The sequence below is a fragment of the Hakea prostrata genome, chromosome 2 (genome assembly GCF_041222555.1).
Source record: "Hakea prostrata isolate BN-2017 chromosome 2, UWA_Hpros_2, whole genome shotgun sequence".
NCBI lineage: Eukaryota > Viridiplantae > Streptophyta > Magnoliopsida > Proteales > Proteaceae > Hakea > Hakea prostrata.
In genome coordinates, this window is record NC_142601.1 from 5,088,728 (window position 1) to 5,108,292 (window position 19,565).

The 19,565-nt window shown below is 38.7% G+C and overlaps 3 protein-coding genes across 5 annotated transcripts; 2 read left to right on the plus strand and 1 right to left on the minus strand.

Annotated features, from left to right (window-relative positions):
- Positions 1 to 1,995: 1,995 nt before the first annotated feature.
- On the plus strand, positions 1,996 to 3,546 carry LOC149023417 (dirigent protein 9-like). The gene has a single exon (XM_089142792.1). The coding sequence runs from the start codon at positions 2,073 to 2,075 to the stop codon at positions 3,156 to 3,158; it is 1,086 nt and encodes a 361-aa protein (XP_088998918.1). The 5' UTR covers positions 1,996 to 2,072; the 3' UTR covers positions 3,159 to 3,546.
- Positions 3,547 to 3,682: 136 nt separating this feature from the next.
- On the plus strand, positions 3,683 to 5,980 carry LOC149023418 (putative flavin-containing monooxygenase 1). The gene is made up of 5 exons (XM_089143955.1): positions 3,683 to 4,149; positions 4,243 to 4,480; positions 4,597 to 4,772; positions 4,859 to 5,217; positions 5,299 to 5,980. The coding sequence occupies exons 1-5, from the start codon at positions 3,694 to 3,696 to the stop codon at positions 5,645 to 5,647; spliced, it is 1,578 nt and encodes a 525-aa protein (XP_089000081.1). The 5' UTR covers positions 3,683 to 3,693; the 3' UTR covers positions 5,648 to 5,980.
- An 86-nt stretch (positions 5,981 to 6,066) lies between these two features.
- Positions 6,067 to 13,968, minus strand: LOC149023419 (uncharacterized). Of its 3 annotated transcripts, none has more exons than XM_089143952.1 (5): positions 13,427 to 13,968; positions 12,761 to 12,837; positions 10,626 to 12,599; positions 7,686 to 7,869; positions 6,067 to 7,599 (listed from the first exon to the last, which is right to left on the minus strand). In XM_089143952.1, exons 1-5 carry the CDS (start codon positions 13,554 to 13,556, stop codon positions 6,968 to 6,970), a joined length of 2,997 nt encoding a protein of 998 aa, XP_089000078.1. In that variant the 5' UTR covers positions 13,557 to 13,968; the 3' UTR covers positions 6,067 to 6,967. The 3 variants fall into 3 exon arrangements, with proteins under 3 accessions (XP_089000078.1, XP_089000079.1, XP_089000080.1); XM_089143953.1 differs by lacking the exon at positions 13,427 to 13,968 and adding an exon at positions 12,973 to 13,376; XM_089143954.1 differs by lacking the exon at positions 13,427 to 13,968 and adding an exon at positions 12,973 to 13,376 and having other exon boundaries at positions 10,626 to 12,837.
- Positions 13,969 to 19,565: the final 5,597 nt, after the last annotated feature.

Genomic DNA, 19,565 nt, shown 5'->3' on the forward strand with positions numbered 1-19,565 from the left:
GCAATGACTGCAAAGTTTGCCGACGGAAGAGGTGGCGCTCGTGGTGTTGGTGGTGGTGGTGAATCAAAGGACAGCTTGAGTTTCTATGGTATTCATAGAACTGATGCCCATGAGTCACATATCTCTGTAATTGGTGGTTCGGGAAAGTACGAGGGTGCAAATGGTTATGCGACTGTGAAGGCTGTGAGGTTAGGCTCCAGGGACAATAGCACCACTGCCGGCTCTGCCACTGCCGCCGCCGTCGCCGCCGCCACCACCACAACTGCCCCCCTGCTTCAATTCACCGTTTACATCACTTATTAGTTGGCGTTTAGGGCTTTCTTATTGTCATTAAAAGGAACCTTGAGAGTTAGATTATTGATTTGGCTGAATTTATATTAAACTCCATCATGGATTTTTCCTTCATATTTTTATTCTTTTCGACTTTTCTCAAAATCCTCATTACAATTTACAACCAAAGCAAACATCATCAGTGGTTAGAATCTTTGATCGATCAGCGATTCAGTGCTGAGAAAGCTGGTGATTAAAAATACTTAATGGAAAAATCTGGGCTTGCGAAGGCAAGATCAGATAACCACCTAGTCGCCTTGAATATTCACTTAACAAAATATATAAATCATACTGTTTGATTTTTAAATACATTGATCTCTAATTGTCTCAATTTCTTGTTTATTGGTAATCACAAATAACAAATCTAGATCTTCTTTAATGACATTTAACTACGTGTCTACGTGTACATGTTCTCTCACTATTCATTGGGTGAGAAGTATAAAGAAAGATACTCCATCTATTATGATTTTTTTTTGGGGTGAAAGTGTATGACAAGTTTGAACTCAGATAACGAGAACCAACACTACTGGTTTTAATCTCCATTGTCTCCACTTAATTATATGCACCACATACGTGCATTTTCACTATTCCAGAAATTGCTTCAATTCTACGCAGGATTGTCTTGGATCGTCGGATCCGAAATTTCAATCGAGATTTCGATCTCGACCGTTTAATATCACACGCCGAGATCGAAGTCTCAACTAAGATTTCAATCCGGCAGTCGAAATTGTTTTGTTTGACAATCCTGTGCATTAAATGCACAAAACTGAAGTAAGGTCCCACTGCTCCACTGCAAACAAAGAAAATACTAAGATGAATCATAGGACATATGTACCAACTATGAAGGCCAACATCCTTGTTAGGGTTAGCTAAATCTCAAAGATATATAACACGGGCATAAAATTGTTCACCTATAGAACTTATTTTATTAATAAAAAATAATAAATAATAAAAAAGAAGAAAAAGAAATGGTTTTCATTTGTCTTTTAATTAAACCTCAACAATATGAGAGTTGAGGTTGAATTTGTCTTTAGCTATATATTTGGGGTTTTTCATTCCTTTTCAGACTAACAATCACATATGAGAGTTCAAACATTACACATTTCTAAGTTTGAGATGATTTCAAAAATGACTTTAACCGAAGTTCTATGACCATCCTCATACAAGTATATTCAATCTAGTGTTAACAACTAAACGATAATCATGTATACAAATCTGGAGGAAAACCCACAATTAATGAAGTTTTTATTTAAAGATCCAACTCTGCTAATAATGCTAGCTAAGCTGGTCACCCTTTACTCCACAGTTAGAATAGATGTATTCCATATCAACCATTTCATGTTACATATATCTTTCTTGTGATTTGGACCCTATTGGTGGGATAGTTATATGACTTGCTAACTAATTTCACAGGTAAATTGGGTTGGATATTTTTGTCAATGGACAAACCAACCACCCCTCTATCTATTTGTGCAAATGGTTTTGGTTTCACCACCAAAACAAACTGTCTAACTTCATCAATTATCTAGAAAAAATTCCGATTAATTAAACAACTCCATTAGCTCCACTCATGCTATCCTCTCCACTTCTGGGTTCTGTGATATAAACAATAAACAACAAACTGTACTATCAAAACCCAGCTTAATTAGTAGAAACTATAAATATACCAGCTGAGGTTTCTTCCTTAATTCATTCCACATTCTACAGATTTGATTCGATTTCTTCACTTGCTTCCCTCGACAATGCCTTCAAAGCTCGAAGCCACACTCTGCCTCCTCCTCCTCGTCATAGCCCTCAGCATCGGCTGTGTCCACTCAGCTCGGAGCCTCATTGTGGACCCCACATCACCACCACCACCACTCCTCTCTGATCCTGTCGCCACTACAGCACCACCACTAGCGGCGGCGCTGCCCACCGTTGCTCCGGTTTCATCCGTTACCACCCCCGCAACAGCAACAGCACCAGCTGCTTCCGCGCCAATAGCGACGCCGCTGCTGCCACCCACTCCTCTTCCAGTAGCAGCATCCTCACCTGCTGCACCTTCCGACGTGGCAACGATACCTGTTGCTGACGTGTCACCTGTAGTGGGTCCCACAACAACCACCACACCACCGGCGGATCCGTCATTGTCCTTCTTCATGCACGATATCCTCGGCGGATCACACCCATCGGGTCGGGTGGTGGCTGGAATCGCCGCGAGCATGGGAGTCAACAGTCAACTACCATTCTCAAGACCCAACACCGCCATATTCCCAATGAACGGCGGGATCCCTCTCCTGAACAACGGTAACAACATCAACGGCCTCAACGACAACAACATTCCATACCTGGCCGGTCTCGGCGGCGCCTCGAGCACCTCCACCGTCATAACCAACAGCGGCAACAACAACGCCGTCAACGGCGGAAACAACCTTCCCTTCGTCGACGCAGGGCAGCTACCCACAGGAGCCACACTTCAGCAGCTCATGTTCGGTACCATCACGGTCGTCGACGACGAATTGACGGAGGCGGAGGATTTGGGTTCGTCGGTGATTGGGAAGGCACAAGGGTTTTACTTGGCTAGCTCCGTCGAAGGAACTAGCCACACCATGCTTATTACGGCTCTGTTTCCTTCCGGCGATGCTCATCAAGCCCCAGATGACACCATTAGTTTCTTTGGGGTTCACAGAACGGTGGCTTCGGAATCTCAGATAGCCGTCGTTGGAGGAACTGGGAAATACGAGAACGCCAAAGGATATGCAAATATACAAACCCTGCAACCCACCAACGATCACACCACGGATGGGGCGGAGACGCTTCACCAGTTCAGCGTTTACCTTTCCTACTAGCTACATTCCATAAATTAATGTCTGCCCTGTTTCCACCACACGACAATCACTGTGCTTGCTTAGTGTTTCTTCTTCTTCTTCTTCTTCTTCTTTAATGGTGGAGAGGGTATTTGATTGTGAACTTCCATCGGATTGTGCCATTTGCTTTCCAGTCCTGGTACTAAACCTGAATTGGGTATGCTTGCAATTTCAATTTATGAGTCTCATTTCATTTCTAAATTTGTTTGCTTTGATTTCAAATCAAATAGTATATATTTGAACTTTGATTTGACGGGAATCCTTCTGATTCATGGCGGCAGTGTGAAAGATTAAACTATAGCTTTCAGAACAAACGGGTAGCAAACGTAACACAACAAAATACCTGTAACCCAAAGCCACGCGTAGGAATGTTTTTAGAGTCCCCAACGACAGAACTTCCTGGTGCTCCACCTCATCCACTTTACATTATTGCATTTTGTCATCTTCTGTCCATACCGATTATGATCGATTTAATTCGCAGCTCTCTTATCTGAAGTTGGGCCTTTCATTTCAAGAGATGGCGAAGCAAGTGGCGATCGTCGGTGCCGGAATAAGTGGCCTTATCGCATGCAAATACGCCCTCGAAAAGGGTTTCCGGCCGATAGTGTTTGAAGCTAGAAGCAGCATCGGTGGGGTTTGGACTCGAACATTAGAGACCACCAGGCTCCAGACACCCAAAGAGCTCTTTCAATTCTCTGATTTCCCATGGCCTTCCACCTTGCAAACCTCATTCCCTGATCACAATCAGGTCTTGGACTACATCCAAGCTTATGCGAATCATTTTGATCTACTTCAACATGTAAAGTTTAATTCCAAAGTCATCTCCATTGAATACGAAGGTGCATCTGAAGAAGAAATGCAAGCTTGGGATCTATGGGGTTGCATTGGTCAAGCTTTTGGTCCTGGGGGTAAATGGAACGTTACAGTACTTAATGGAATATCTTCTGATCAAACCAATGATGAAGCCACTCAGGTACGCATTGCTTTCAACAGATTTTGAGTTTCTCCTAGTAATTTCCAGCTACCCATTTCTTGAGAAATGGTTGATAAATATCTAAAAACACAGGTTTATCAAGTGGAATTTGTGATCCTCTGTGTCGGGCGATTCAGCGATCTACCAAATATTCCAGAGTTTCCACCAAATGAAGGGCCAGAGGTGTTCGATGGTAAGGTGTTACACGCTATGGACTACTCTGATATGGAGGACGCTAAGGCTACCGAATTGATCAAAGGAAAGCGAATTACCATTGTTGGGTTCTCGAAATCTGCACTGGACATTGCAGCAGAGTGTGCAGATGCAAACGGTGAACTGCTCACCATATCTATTTATGTGTTGGAGCAGCTGTTGTAAATGACTTCTATTCTTCTCTACATCCATTTATGTTCTTGATTCAGGCTTTCTCTGTTCTTCATATTGCAGGAACAGAGCACCCTTGTACGGTTGTATATAGAACTGAACAGTGGAACGTTCCTCATTACCTTCCATGGGGGGTACATATTGCATATCTGTACCTTAATCGTTTCTCTGAGCTTTTGATTCATAAACCTGGAGAAGGTCTCCTACTTGGTCTCCTGGTTACACTTCTTTCACCTCTGGTAATTTGCTAGCTAAAATGCTTCATTTTCCCTTCAATGAAAACTAGTAGTTTCCTCCATTAATGAAACCTTTATTCAATTTGCAGAGGTGGGTTTTCTCCAAATTTGTGGAAAGCTACCTTAGATGGAAGCTACCCTTGAAGAAGTATGGTTTGGTACCCAAACACAGTTTCTTTCAGCAAATAGCTACTTGCTTACTCACAACTTTACCAGATAATTTCTTTGATAAAGTCGAAGGGGGGAGCATCATATTGAAGAAATCAGAAAGAATTGGCTTCTGTAAAGATGGGCTAGTGATTAATAAAGACTCTCCTCCTCTACAATCAGATATAGTGATTCTTGCCACTGGATATAGAGGTGATCACAAGATCAAAAACATTTTCAAGTCACCTTCTTTTAGAGAACAAGTAACCGGGTCATCAACCACAACAGTTCCACTCTACAGGTCTCTAGCATCATCTCCTCATCCCTTGTCTTCCTAAAAGTTGCTTATATTTTAACTCTATATTATATACTGTTCATTCAGGGAATGCATTCATCCGAGAATACCACAATTGGCAATAATTGGATACTCAGAAAGTGTATCAAATTTATATACTTCGGAGATGAGATGCAGATGGCTTGTGAATCTCCTGAATGGTGATTTCAAGTTACCTAACATAAGAGAGATGGAAAAAGATGTGAAGAGATGGGAAAATTACATGAAGAGATACACAGGTAAGTACTTTAGAGGATCTTGTATTGACATAGTGCATATTTGGTACAATGACCAGCTATGCAGGGATATGGGATGCAAACCCAGAAGAAAGAATGGATTTCTTGCAGAATGGTTTGAACCTTATGGTCCTCTTGATTATGCAAATCTCTCTGCTTGATGTTAATACAGTCACGGGAGGATATGCGAGAATGAAATAAGGAAAAATGAAGGTGTCATTTGGACAATCCTATGTATTAAAGAAATAATTGGACACAGAGAATTAGATGCTATGCATTTTTGTATTCTGTATTTTTTTTTGGTTAGAAATCTTTGTATTTTGTATTGACCTGGGTAATACATACAAAATGAGTTTCTTAATATGATTGTTACACAGATGGAATATAAAATATGAGGATATAGTTTTCTGATCCTATTTATACGAGAAAAAAATGAATGCACAATATCCAATTAATACTTAAAAGGAATGTGCAATTGGAGATGGGAAATACACAAAATTATGCACAGTTAACTCTTGAAATCAAAGATCGCCAAATTCGCAATGATCCTTCAAAATGTCTCCTAAATTCGCACAATAATATATTTCATAAGCAAAGTCTCCTAAATTTCATCTTATTCCTTATTCTGCCAATTTGATATAATTTTAAGGTGTTCATGATTTTTGTCAATAATCTTGGGCATTGCCTGAAATTTTTCTCAACTAAATGGAACTAAAGTCCACCCTGTTGGTCCAGCAGCAATGATGTTCCGCCATCAGACCTTCAGCTCAAAGTTTGAGTAGGCAAATGCATGAACTTTTTGAGCTCCAAGTTTGAATTTGCACTAAACTGAACCATTCTAAAGGTTAAGAACACTCTTGAGATAAACTGAAATTTTGATCTTAGGCTTTAAAGCCTGCTGGATCAAAGGTCGAGGATCTTTCTAGTTTTCAACTCAATGAAGCTTGGATCCAGAATATACACCATTAGCAGGTTGCGCATCTACCCTTAAGCCTATCAGCCATGAAGAGCAGAGCTCCTTAAGAGCATAGTTACACTTGTGTCTGCAACCCAAGAACTCCAACGGAAATATTGTTCCAATGCTGTTCCAATGCATCACAGTTGAACCCTGAAATTCACAAGGCAAGTTTTAAACCTTCAGTGCTCCATGTCAAAGATCTTTGCAGTCATGCTGAGTCATAACATAAGCATAACCAGAAACTGATGTGGATGACTCCTATTAATCTTTACCAAATGGGGGGGGGGGGGAAAAGGATTATTCAATTCCAGAACAATTCCAAGCCATAACCAATTTATGTTTAGGATAATAGTATGAACACACTTCTCATCTGTTCAATTTACATTCAATGTGGAAGATTAAATTTATTATTATTAACTGCATTCTCAGCTACACACTCATTTCAATACAAGAATGTATACTCCTCCAGCTACAAAATTAGGACAGAGGAAAAATAATAATGAACCCTTGAGGTAACAACTCTTTACATACTAATTACCTCCTCTATGAGTTCATCAAGTATCAATTTCTCGATTCCCTTACTCACCATATCAATTTCATCCCCTAACTCCAACCAGCTCATCTCTATCAACAAATCCTTTTCCAATGCTTTATTACTTCCCTTTTCTATCTGGTTCACCAATAACTTCCAAAGCTCTTCCACAAGATACTCTTCACGCCATGGAGCTAATCTTCTTCTTGTGGGCATCACCCAAGGATAAGGGTCCATGCATGGCTGAAAAATCTCCATTAACCCATGGTTCAGACGATCAAACAACAACCTCCTTTCTGACCTTGGCCATCTCAATTGCTCCCCATACTTTTTCTCTAGCTTCTCAAACGCCTCAAGGCCTATAGGGATTTCCAGTGACTGAAAAGCAGACAAAATCCTTTCCCGATTCACACGGTTCAAACCTGAGAAAACAAGCACATCATTAACATAGAAGTAGTCTCTATTCTCTTCGATCCTCAATATGTCTGAATATTTGCCTTTCTCTTCAGAATGATTCACAGATTCTTCCCTTGTCTCTTCATCACTTGAGACGTTCATTGCAAATTCATCTCCACATGGGATTGAAGTCTCTGATTTGAGAAGTCGAAGCTGCATCCGAAGACCTGAAGTGAAAAGATGAAGAGTGAAACAATTAAAGTTTGCATGCATGATTTATCTGGAAACAAAGAATCTGTATCAGTTGACTAACCATTTAGATCAGCGCTAACCATCCCAAAGCTCTCAGGACCAGATGACACGTCTTCCGCAAATGGCTCTAGAACTGAAATTGGACTAGGCTGATCAACATCTTTGATGCTTCCTGGAGATTCTGGTTCAGGTAAAGAACAGTTAGCAGAGAACAAACCTTCTTCCGTGGATTGATCTGGTGCTTCCTGAAACATTATTGCATTAATTAGAGAAAGCAAGAGCTGAAACACACATCTTTAAAAGAGAACATGAAAAACAAAAGGAGTCATCAAAAAACGCATCATTAGTACATCACATGGATTGAAAAGAAACATACTTTTGTTAGTTCCAACATTAGTTGTCAACATAACAGGACTTGATTTTTATTCATTTGAGGAAAAATAAAAACATATAAGAAACATAGCATAAGCTGAAATGGTTATGTAAAGAAAAATGAGTGGTAAAACTAGAAATATAAAATAAGATTCTAAGAAAAGAACAAATTAATGCCAAGTTAGGAAGAGCTACACTACATGATGAGTTGTGAAGAAGGCTGTTTCAGGTGGCATGGACACATGTATGCAAGGGTGATTTGACTCAGAAGATCCAGGGGCAGACTTAAAATGATTCTAGGAGAAGTGGAGAGGAATATTGTAGATCAAAGAAAATGAATCCCAAGTAGCAAACCCATTTAGGTGGCATAAGGCTGAAGTTTTATATGGTTAAGGAAACACAAAAGTTTTATCACGAACTTGTTGGAAGAGGAGAGGCAGAAAACAGATTCCCGGGTAGTTGGCATACAGAGGGTCTATTACTACTGGCTTGGCAGGCTGGCCTTCTATTAAACATGGTAAGGCCCACTGGCAGATGAGTAAACCAAAGACCCCTTCTCCAAGAGTTAACTCAATGAAGCTGTTCACTCAATCGTGGAAGAAGTAAGCATCAGTTCAGTTGTTGAAAAGTACAGTTGAGTTGATTCGAAAGGCATGTACTCTTCAAGGATGATGAGGCTGGAGGCTTTCGGATGTAAAAGTCCTCAGTCATTTGTTTGATGAATTGCCCGATGTCTTGGTGAGCATTGATGTTTTGAAAAGATTCAATTTTTTATAATGACATACTTTTCATTTGTGCTACTCGTCAGCTGATGAGCTGTCACCCCCTTTAGATTTGAAAGACATTATTGATACGAAGCAAAAAATCATCAACAAAACAGAGACAAATTTTCCAGACTAACTAAATGTGTCCAAATGAAAATGATGATATGTTCAGTAATAAAATAAGGGCAGACAATTCACTTCAGGCATAATAGTTTCATGTTTGGGATTAAGTTCACCTCACTATTTGAGTTTACATTTTCACAACTCTTTCCTCCCCCACACCCAAAAAGGAAGAAAAAAAAACCAACCAATAACAACAACTAAGGGGTGGAAGATCATAAGCACCCCACTCCCCCACCCAAAAGGGGGAAAGTCTTTGGAAATAAAAACTGGTAACCACTTGAAAGTATCAAAAAGTGTGTAACCGAATGCACAATTCCAGAGAATGAAATAGTAAGCAACAAAAGGTTTCCCAATCCTGTTCCACTTTATGAGGGAGAGGGAAACAGTTATACTAGATCAATTATTATCAAAAAAGGACACAAAAAATAGAATTCGTATAAGACGGACTGTCTGAGTGAACAACGGTTTCAATTAAAAACATTTGGGGGGGGGGGGGGGAAGCAATGGCTTAGGTCTGTCTCACTTTGACCATCTCCCACTATTACATGAATAACTATCCCTAGAATAAATCACAAATGAAAGTAAACATTTCAGCAAAAGAACTCCCTGATAACTACATCTTATACACCAGTAGAGAAAACCATCATCCTCAACTAGAGGAGATGTACAAGGCAAGTGGTCGATAAGTAAGGATTATAATGTTTAAGCTTAACACTAGGTTAACCAAGGGATGTTCACAATGCAGGGTCAAACTAGATGCAAGAGAGACTAAAATTAGCCAGTGCACACACACACACACACACACACACGGAGAGCTCTGCCATTCCTCACTATTTATCCAAGATATGGTGAGAGAGGCCTTTGGCGTCCCCTCTAGTCAAGGATTGGGGTCACGTAATCAATCAACATCAGGAGAAAAAAGGTTGCCCAACTGAACAAAACATTAGGGAATTTCAACATTTACAGGCCATGGTAAAACTTCAGTTTCACTTTCTACACCAAATATTAATGCCCACATGTAGCCAGTCATTTCACATGGAAAAATAAAAACAGTGAAGTTAGCCCAAAAAATCCTCGATACCAAACAAAGATTAAAAAAGAAAAAGGAAACAAAAAAGCCTCCCACAAAACAACAATTTCCCCATTATTAAAATCTATGATTCTAATTTACAGGTAAAAAAGAAGAAATGTGGATAAAATTAACATAACCACTAAATTTCCAATTGCAAAGCCAGTGGGCATATGAAAGACCTCATGATTGCAATAAGATTCTGAACATAAAACTTCATACTTGTAATATGATTCTGAATATCAATATTCGTTTAAAAAGTTAACCTGTAGAGTATTTAAATCCTTTTAACATTATAATTCTAGAAAACCAGGCATGTCCTTCATCCACTGTAATTACTATTCATTTAGATGTGAGCATGTTGGTTTTTATGTCTTTTGACATGCTACTTCTAGAAAAGAAAGGATGTACTTGCAACATGTCCATGTGTACAGAGAAAAAAAGTTCATTAATCAGTAGACTTCCATGAAACCCCTGCTTCCAAACACACCGATTTTTTAACCTCCATCAGTACATCTATGATGTCATTCTTGAATTGATATTTTCAAACAAACAGATAAGACAAAGCTAAGAGTTGAAAAAACTTGAGTGAACACAGAAAATGATAACAACAAAATGGTAACAAGCAATACATTTGCATGTTTAAAAAGGATATTTAAGAAAGAACCCAAACCTTTAGAATCGATCCATTAGCACCCTGATTAGGGAAGTCTCCAACAGTATCTAACATGATACAGGCAGTTGATTCAGGCAGTTGCTCTTCTATAGTCTCACTAGACCAGTTCATATCCTGAGTCTCCGGAACCTGCACTTCTTCAACAATCAATCTCTGATCAGCTACATGAGAAAGTGGTTCACAAATAACAGGTTTTAGATCAGCATGATCTGTCTTTACTAGATTGTCTTTAAGTTTGTCCAGGCTCAAAGGAGTTTCTCGTTCAGCACAATTATTCTCCCTGTTTGCTCTAAATGAAGAGAAAGATTTTTCATTCTTGGATCTTAGGTCCCTGAGGAGGGAATCTTCTGTGTGGTTGGAACGCCTTATTCTTGACCTATGCGACCCCTCATTGATAGCTTTTGACATCGCACAACTGTCAGTCCCTAAAACTCTAAGGCCAGTGCCTGATTTTGAACTTCCAAATACAAAAGACAAAGCTGGAACAGACTTAGACCGTCGATGATCTCTAGAATAGTCATCTTTCCAACCATCTCTGCTGCTAATACCACTTGGGCTTCCCCACCTTGCTGTTCCATCATTCCTCCCCAAGGCTTCACCTGATCCAGAGGTGAGTGGCTGGATTTCCCTATCAGGCATAGCAAGCATCTCACCAAGTGTGCTGCGACTGCTGCTCTTACCAACCAATCCCACTTCTTGAGACTGGCTAGTCATCTTCCACCTATCTGAGAGTCGTTTTTTTGCTTCCATTCCTACAGATGACTCAATTGAACATGAAGATGATGGGCTGTACTTGTTTTTTGGGTCAAGAGGATGTCTAGAAGCTGGTGGCACATCATCCAATTTATTTTTAGAATCCTTCGCTGACACATTGTGTGATTTATCATCCCCAGCATAACCTCTGAGCCCTAAGCTGGACAACCTTACAGAACAGTTGTTTGCACCTTCGCTTCGTTGTCTGATCATCTCCTTTGCGATTTCTCGGGAACTTTTAGGTCTACACCTCATATTGTTTGATGAATCTTTCCTATTCCACACCTCTGCAAACAACTGATGAATCTCAGAACTTTGAGATTTACCATTTATCCTGCAACGTGACTGGAAGCCAACAGAAGAATTGGACGAAGCAGATGCTGATGTACTTTGTGCCTTTTCAGCATTAGGCTTCAAAACAATAATCCTGGTAGGAAGACTACGGTCCTTATCATTCTCTTCAGATTGAGATTTGATAATCTTTGTCGGGTTGTAGGCACCATCTCTACTCTGGCCATGGCAAAACTCTTTCTGGAGTGAGTTCCGAGCTTCCCACCCGTCAATTTTGGAGTCTGCTGTCCAGCACATGTCAGTGTGTGCATTTTTTGGAGCATTTGATGATTTTAGGACTGTTATGTTGGAAAATTGGCAAGGGGGTGAAGCCTCATGGAGATCAGAGAGATGTTTCGTGAACAGAGAATCCGGTCCTTGAAGAAATTTTTGTAAGAGATCCTTGTCGGACACTTTTAGTGCATCATGGAATTCTTTTGATTGCCGAAGCTTCTCATCAGTGGATAAACGTTTTGCATCGATGAAATTTTGCTCTACAAATGCCATCCTTGTGTTTCTAGGTTTAGCATTTTCTAACCCCTCAGGAACTGATTGGTGACTCACTTTCTCTGCCTTAGATGTTTCCAGGACTTCAAAGACATCCTTAAATTCTATCTGTGCCTTACTTTTCTTCTTTCTCAAGGGACGGCACTCATATGATGGCTTATTCTCTATAGATGCAGTTTTCTGGAGGTATTTTTGTGAGAAAATTTTTGGTTGCTTATGAACAGGCTGCTGAGGTGGCAGTGCATCAAGACCCATTAATCTAGCAATTACACTTGGAGGACGTTGCTTGGATTCCTTATCTTTTGACGGCTCTTCCATTAATGGATTCTTTATCTGAGTCCCACAAGCTTGTTTTGAAGAACTACTCAAATCAAACATAAACTAAAAGGAACACAAAAACAAACTTGAATTAGACCAAGAAAGATATTCTCCAATTATGGGGGAAAAGAAAATAGAAGCGAAGTCCACCAACACCAGCCAGACTGGTTGTTGAGTCTTCATGAAATTAGATAAAAGAAGTGGAACCAGGACTAAGGTCTTACTGAATCATCTCCGCTGCAAGAATTGGAATCAGATGTACCATTCGAAGAGTCAACTGATATCCTGTTCTGCCAATCTCCTGGAAATATACACCATTTTATTATTGCCAAAATTGTAGAGGAACAAGTCCGAAGCTGTCAATAAAACTAGCTCATAATCTTAAGAAGACAGCAAAATACTAAAGCACCAAGAAGCATTGGAAAGAAAATATTACATTCAAACATCAGAAAACCATTGTAAATAGAAAATAGCAAGCTGAAGAACTCTAATAACATTGCAGTCCATAGAGGAGATAAAAATGCAGATACAGCTTACAGACAGAAGGTCGAAGAAAAATGGAAAAGATAAAAAAGGGATCCTTTGGGCATTATGTTATGTTTACAGAAAATTGGAATCATGATTTACGAAACAAAACGATTCACCATTGCGAAAAGTAGAAAAGCAAGAGAAAAAACAACATCAGATAGAAAGCACACATCACTGATATGATGATAGCTCATTATGACCTTGAAAATCATTGATTGAAATTAGACATAATCATGCTAAAAGCAGCATCATCAGTATACAATTACACCCAAAGCAAAACCTACTTTTCTTAAAAAATAATCGACCATAGAAGAACTCTAGCTCCCATAAACGAGAGAATTTTAGAAATGATCTGATCTGACCTTCAGGAAGAACACTTGGCGTCAAATCAAGATGAGCTCCCAATTTCTTATGAGATAGGTTTCTGATCTTTGCTGCTGTACATCCATGGGAAGCTCTTTGCCCACCATGCCACCTCTGAACTCTCTCCATACTCAGATCAGATCAGATTAGATATAATAAAAGGTCAAAATCTCGATCTTAGGTCACGAACCAAGGTCTTTCTCGAAAGATGTGTATCTTGAGAATCACGGAAGCATCCGAGAAAGAAAGAAACATGGCATCATGGCAAAAAAATCCATGTTTTCCATCTTCTTTAAACCTGATTTAAAACGGAAAAAAAAAATGCAGTAAAATTTTGAAAAGGCATATGGTAAAGATAATTGAAATGCAGAGAAATTAACGGGATGAAGAAGAGAGGGAAAGAGAGGTGAAGCAGGCCTAGCCTTGGCTCCTCCGCGTCTCTGTCTTTGTCTGTGTCTCTGTCTCTGTCTCTCTCTCCTCCATGGCCATGGGGGACCTTGATCCATGTCTTCCGGGTACGCCATGTCGCCATTAATCCCTGAAAAGCCGTAACAGGAGCGTCAGTTATTAGGGCTTTTTGAATTTTCAAATACTATGTTTAACCCCCCACCCTTGCGCGGGGAAACTACGCTAGTAACTGCAAGCCAGGTCACGGGTCACCCTGCTCTAATTTTCCTCTTTTTTGGGGGTAACTTGGGGTGCGTTAAAATCGAACCACATCGGCCCGTTATAACCCGAACCAAACCTTAATAGGCTGTGTTTGAGCTGCGGGTGGCAGAGTTCGCACCAAACCGCAACCCGTTAAAAATTATAACCAATTTTGTAATTTTACATTAAATAGTATTTGACCTATTATATTACTACTAGGTAGGTAGCTGGTATAGACAATTAAAAAAATTAAGTAGGAATTCAAAAATCAAATAGTTAGTCTACTATTTAATATCTAAGTTCTTCATTTTCATTAGCAATTTTGTTTTCCATAGAATTTTGGCTTTTGTTGTAAAATGTTCAATTGTTTATTTATGTTATTTTTCTTGCACACCATAAACCGGTAGTTAATCCAAGTCTAAACCGCCAGTTAACCCAAACGCAAACCATACCAAACCATAACCGGCCCAAAACCGTTATTTTGTTAATGGGACGTGTTTGGGCTAGGTGTTTTTTAGCCCGAAACTTTTAAGCCCAACACGAAACCGCCCCACATAGTTGACACCCATAGGGTTAAATAACAAAATTGAGTTATTCTGAAATAGTAGCTAACGGACAAAAATGTCCTTCCGATAATTATAGGACGTATCACCACCGCACACGTGGCAACCCTTTATTTAGTAACCCGACATCCTGAATTATATGTATTTATTTGATGGCATGAACTTGATATATAACCCCAAATGCGTGGAATATACGGTTGGTGAGACCTCTTAAAAAGGGTAGGATGGTGTGGTGGGACCATTCTCATTAAATTAAGGCTTCGCTTATTAAATTTTAATCAACCAGCATCATCATCAAGTGACCTTTCTTGACCTTAATTTTTTTTTTTCTCTTTTTTGTGGGGAAAATCACAATTGCTTCAGTTTTTTATTTTTATTTTTTATTAATGTTGTATGCAAAATCTCGATAAGATTCCGATCCAACAGATCAAAATGTACCACTTGACTGTCTATTTTTTTTATTATTATTATTAATTGCGTAAGACTGAAGCACGACTCTATCAAGTGAACCCAGCAGATGTACTTGGGTAGGTAAAGACAACCGGTTCGGTCCCAATTTGCTTACCTAGATCTCATTAATTGAAACTTTATTATTTTTAATTTATCTATTACCACCATAGGCTTGACTAAATATAATTAATTGAAACTTCATTATTTTTAATTTATCCATTACCGCCATAGGTTAAGTTTGTCACGTTTATTTTCTTTGATTTTCTTATTCGTAATTGAGGTTAAGTGATAAGATATGATTAGTAAAATATACCATTTTTTGACCCAAGAAATCCAATTTTTTTATTAAAAGACTGCATCAGAAAAATAAGAAGAGTTTAAAAGTCAAAAAGCCCTAATAACTGACGCTCCTGTTACGGCTAACAGAAGAGTTTAAAAGTCTTAGATACCTTTAATCTAAAAGAACCCAATCATACAAGAAAATAAGAAGAGTTTAAAAGTCTCTTTGATTGCAGATGATGCAATCCAATCCGTGGATCCATAAGAAAATTTTGAATTGAAATTTGATCATAAATGCATCATTAGTAAGTTTGATCAAAATTATAAATGATCTAATCCACCAATAAAATTAAAAGTTTGAGAATTTTGTGCATGACATTGTACATGCTACTTATTTTTAAATTAATTTTTATTTAAATTATTAGAAGATTCAATAACAACCAACAGGGATTGTTCCAAGTAGTAACCAGCTTGGTCTGCTTAAGCAAGGTTCCGGTATCGAAACCTTGTGGATGCAAAAATCCCCGTTGAGAGACTTACTCACCACAGCCAGGTGTGCGACCCAGGTCGACCACCGAATTAGTCAGCGCAAAACCAAAATAATTTAATCTATAAACAGCATCGTTGTAGTAAATATCATAATGTTAAAAGAATCATTACCACAAGACATAGAGGGAGAGGTCATATGAGTCATAATGTTTCGCCCCCTGGCGAACCAAAACCAGGGGGCGAAACGAGATTAAGTTAATATCGCCGGAAAATCGGCGATTTTCCGATTTTCCAACGAATCACAAGAAAATGGCCGTTGAAGGAGAAGGAGAAGGAGAAGGAGAAGAAAGAAAGAAAGAAAGAAAGAAATCCAGTAATGGCGACTATATCGCCAATCATTGATATTTTGATGGAATCCTACTCTCTCTTTTGTTTCTTGTTATTTTCTCTCTTTCTTAGCAGCAGCTTTCTTCCCCTTCGATGGCTTTGTTTCTGGTTTCCCTTCGACCTGCTCTGTAACCGGAGGATCGGAAACTAACTCCACAACAACAGTAACTTCAATTGAAGAAAATATCACACAATTGAGAAAACAGAGAATAAAAAACACAAGACACAAAAATGAAAAGGAATTACTGGACAGAACAGTAACTCAAGACCCTCCATGAATTCTTCGAGACTAGCCACCGAGCACTAGCAACAGCATTATTAGGGTCGGGTTTCTTTTCGACGAGAAGGCACCCATGTGCGACAGTAAAAACTTCAAGGATTACTGAAACCAAGGGCAGACAAATCAAATGATGGGAAGAGACTCTGACTGCCATTTTCCCCTTCCCTGTTCAACTAAATCATCGCCTTTCCGCTTGCGAAGTAAGCTCTGGGACTCTCCACGCAATCCAATCTGACCTTGCCCCAAAGCAGCGATATTTATCCGAGATATCGACTACATCGTTCCTTGCGTATGGGTTCCCTTTTGATGATTCCTAGGTAAGACCTCTTATATCTTATCCATCATCTCACAAAAGGGTTTAAAACTTAAAAGTATTAGCAAATAATAGACTACATCACTTTTTATAATAAATAAAATCTAATAAATAGTAAAATAGTAACAGAATATACAAATTAAACTCTTTTCTTTTTGGGTATAATATACAAATTAAACTTCTGGGAGTATAAAATAATAAAAACACAAATTTACAATACATAGATATATCGTGGGTTGTTTACCACCAAAAAAAATAAAGAAAAAAAAACCAGGGAGCAATCATTGCATTGAAAATTTGTTCGTTCATCAAGCGAAAAATGTCCACATGATTAATGAGAAGCAGAAAGAGCTATGCAAGACGCATATGGTATGAGAATATTAGCAAATACGCGAGAGTTTGAATTCAGTGTTGTGCAATTAATGCAAAGTATTATGCTGCGAACGGTCGAAATTTCGATCTCGACCGAAATTTTGATCTAAAGTGTTCGTTTCTCAAAAGTGTAAAAATATACTTTTAAAAAATGGACAGATGTTACGCATTAATTACACAGCACCCAAACAATTTCCCAAGAAATATTCCCACACTATCATGCTAACACATGAGATTCAGCCATCATGTTAAAAAGTAGGTCTATTTAAGACAAGGGAATACAATATAAAAATTGGTTTTAAGCAAAAAAAAAGAAAAAATTACACGATTCAATTAATGAGATAAACCCCTATAATCCCAAATAAACAAAGATGAAGAAGTGGAAACTAGAGTTAAAATGGAAATAATTGATTTAAATCCAAAACATAAAAGCAATCACACGATTCAACGATTCAAGTTCATGATCTAATTTCTCCGACGAGCACCCAAAGAAAATTAAAATGGAACTCGAACGAGTGGATAATGAACCTAAAATTAGAAACTTCTTGTTCTTTATCAAACTCGTACTCAATGATAGAGGGAGCTTGCGGCTTCGGTTGTAGTGAGATGGTGAGAGTGAAGGCAAGAGACAAGAGAGTCGTTTGCTTTAGGGCTTAAGCTTTGGTCGAGGAGGAAAGAATGACGAGAATCTTCGCTTGCTTTAGGGCTTGAGAGAGACTAGGAAGACAAGAGAGTCAAGCAAGACGAGAGTGATTTGGGAAACACCATTTTAAGGCTTTTGATAGTAGAATATAAAATGACGTCGATACCCTGATTCACAGTCAGTTGCTCCTTTGTGCCCCACATTTTCACATGGAAGTGTACCCGTGCCCAAGAAGCTTCAATTTGGGGCTTCTTGTTGGCACACATTTTGTGTGCCAAACACCTGGTTTAGTACACTTTGCTGAACTAACATATTTTTTTTTAAACCAGTTTACCATACAAGATTTTGACAACTTTTGTGCCCAAATGGGCAAATGGTACAGAATATGTGTGTCGAGAGTATTGCCATACAACCTCTTCTTCAGCATTGTTGACAAAAAAAAACCTCTTCTTCACCACACAATAAATAAAACCTCAACTTGTCAATATAGAAGTCTATACTATCCTCGTACTTTTCCACTGTACAATAAGATGAGGCTCATGTGAAGCCCACAAGAGATCTCATCTCTAAAATATTTTAATTTTTTTTTTACCAATGGCCACCTTAAGCGGATAGTGAAACTCTAGTCTTTCCCCTAAAGTTGAAAAAATTATTTGTGAACCACTTTTGACAAAATGCAATATAACTCGGGATTTGTTCCCGTAGATCAATTTAGTGTTGGATTTCCACCACCTGGATATACTTCTATAGTTCTATTGTAATTCCATTTGAAATCCCTCATCTTCCTCCTAGTGGGATTTTAATTTGCAGCCGCTGTCAGTCAGGATTTTGTCATGTATGAAAAATTAAATTGGACGGCTGTGAAAAAACCTGTGAAAATGTATATGTAAATATAAAATTTTAATTTTACATTCAATGGTTTAAAATTTTTAAAATTTACAAAGTGAGGTCCCTAAGCCATGGCTTCTTGACCTCAATCGTTCGGCTGCTCTACTACTTTCGGTTCTTGAAACTCCCTCTCTATTCCTCCATTGTCCACCATTTTTAGTGTTTCTTCGAGTTTTCTTGTCTCTCTTTTGTAGTCTGTGGTTCTTGGAGTTCTCTTTCTGTACTTTAATTTCTCTGTTTTGTTTTTTCCTCTCTAGGTTTGTAGTTTTAAGTTTTAATGGCTAATTTTCCTCCCAACTTAGAGGATGGAGAACTATGGCTTCCTTCTAACATTTTTTCCGACGAAGTGACCCCAAAGATTAGCCCCAAATTTCCATATGAAGTGAACTACATGGAAGACCTTGCTCAACAGTTCGCTACTTACGCCTTGCTGGAACGTAGCCGAAACGCTATTAAACCTTGTCTAGATTTTGTTTCAAGCAAGGTTTAAAGTATCCCACGATACCATATGATACTAGTCGATACGTATCCATATTTGACCCAACCGATACTACATCTCAATACATTTTTCCATTGAATTACACTAAACCCTATTAGCCAAAGTGATACAATATTCGATACAAAACAATACATCTCTTAAAATCACCTGATCGATCAAATACTCGATACCGGTACTTTAAACCTTGGTTTCAAGCTTGGAGGTTTCCTCTGAATCACGTTTTTCTCTGTTTCTTTTGGTATTTGAACTCAATTATGAAGTTTTGGTTTTGATGCAGAGTACGCAGCAAAGCCAATGCATTGCATTTACTTGAGGACCATCTCCATC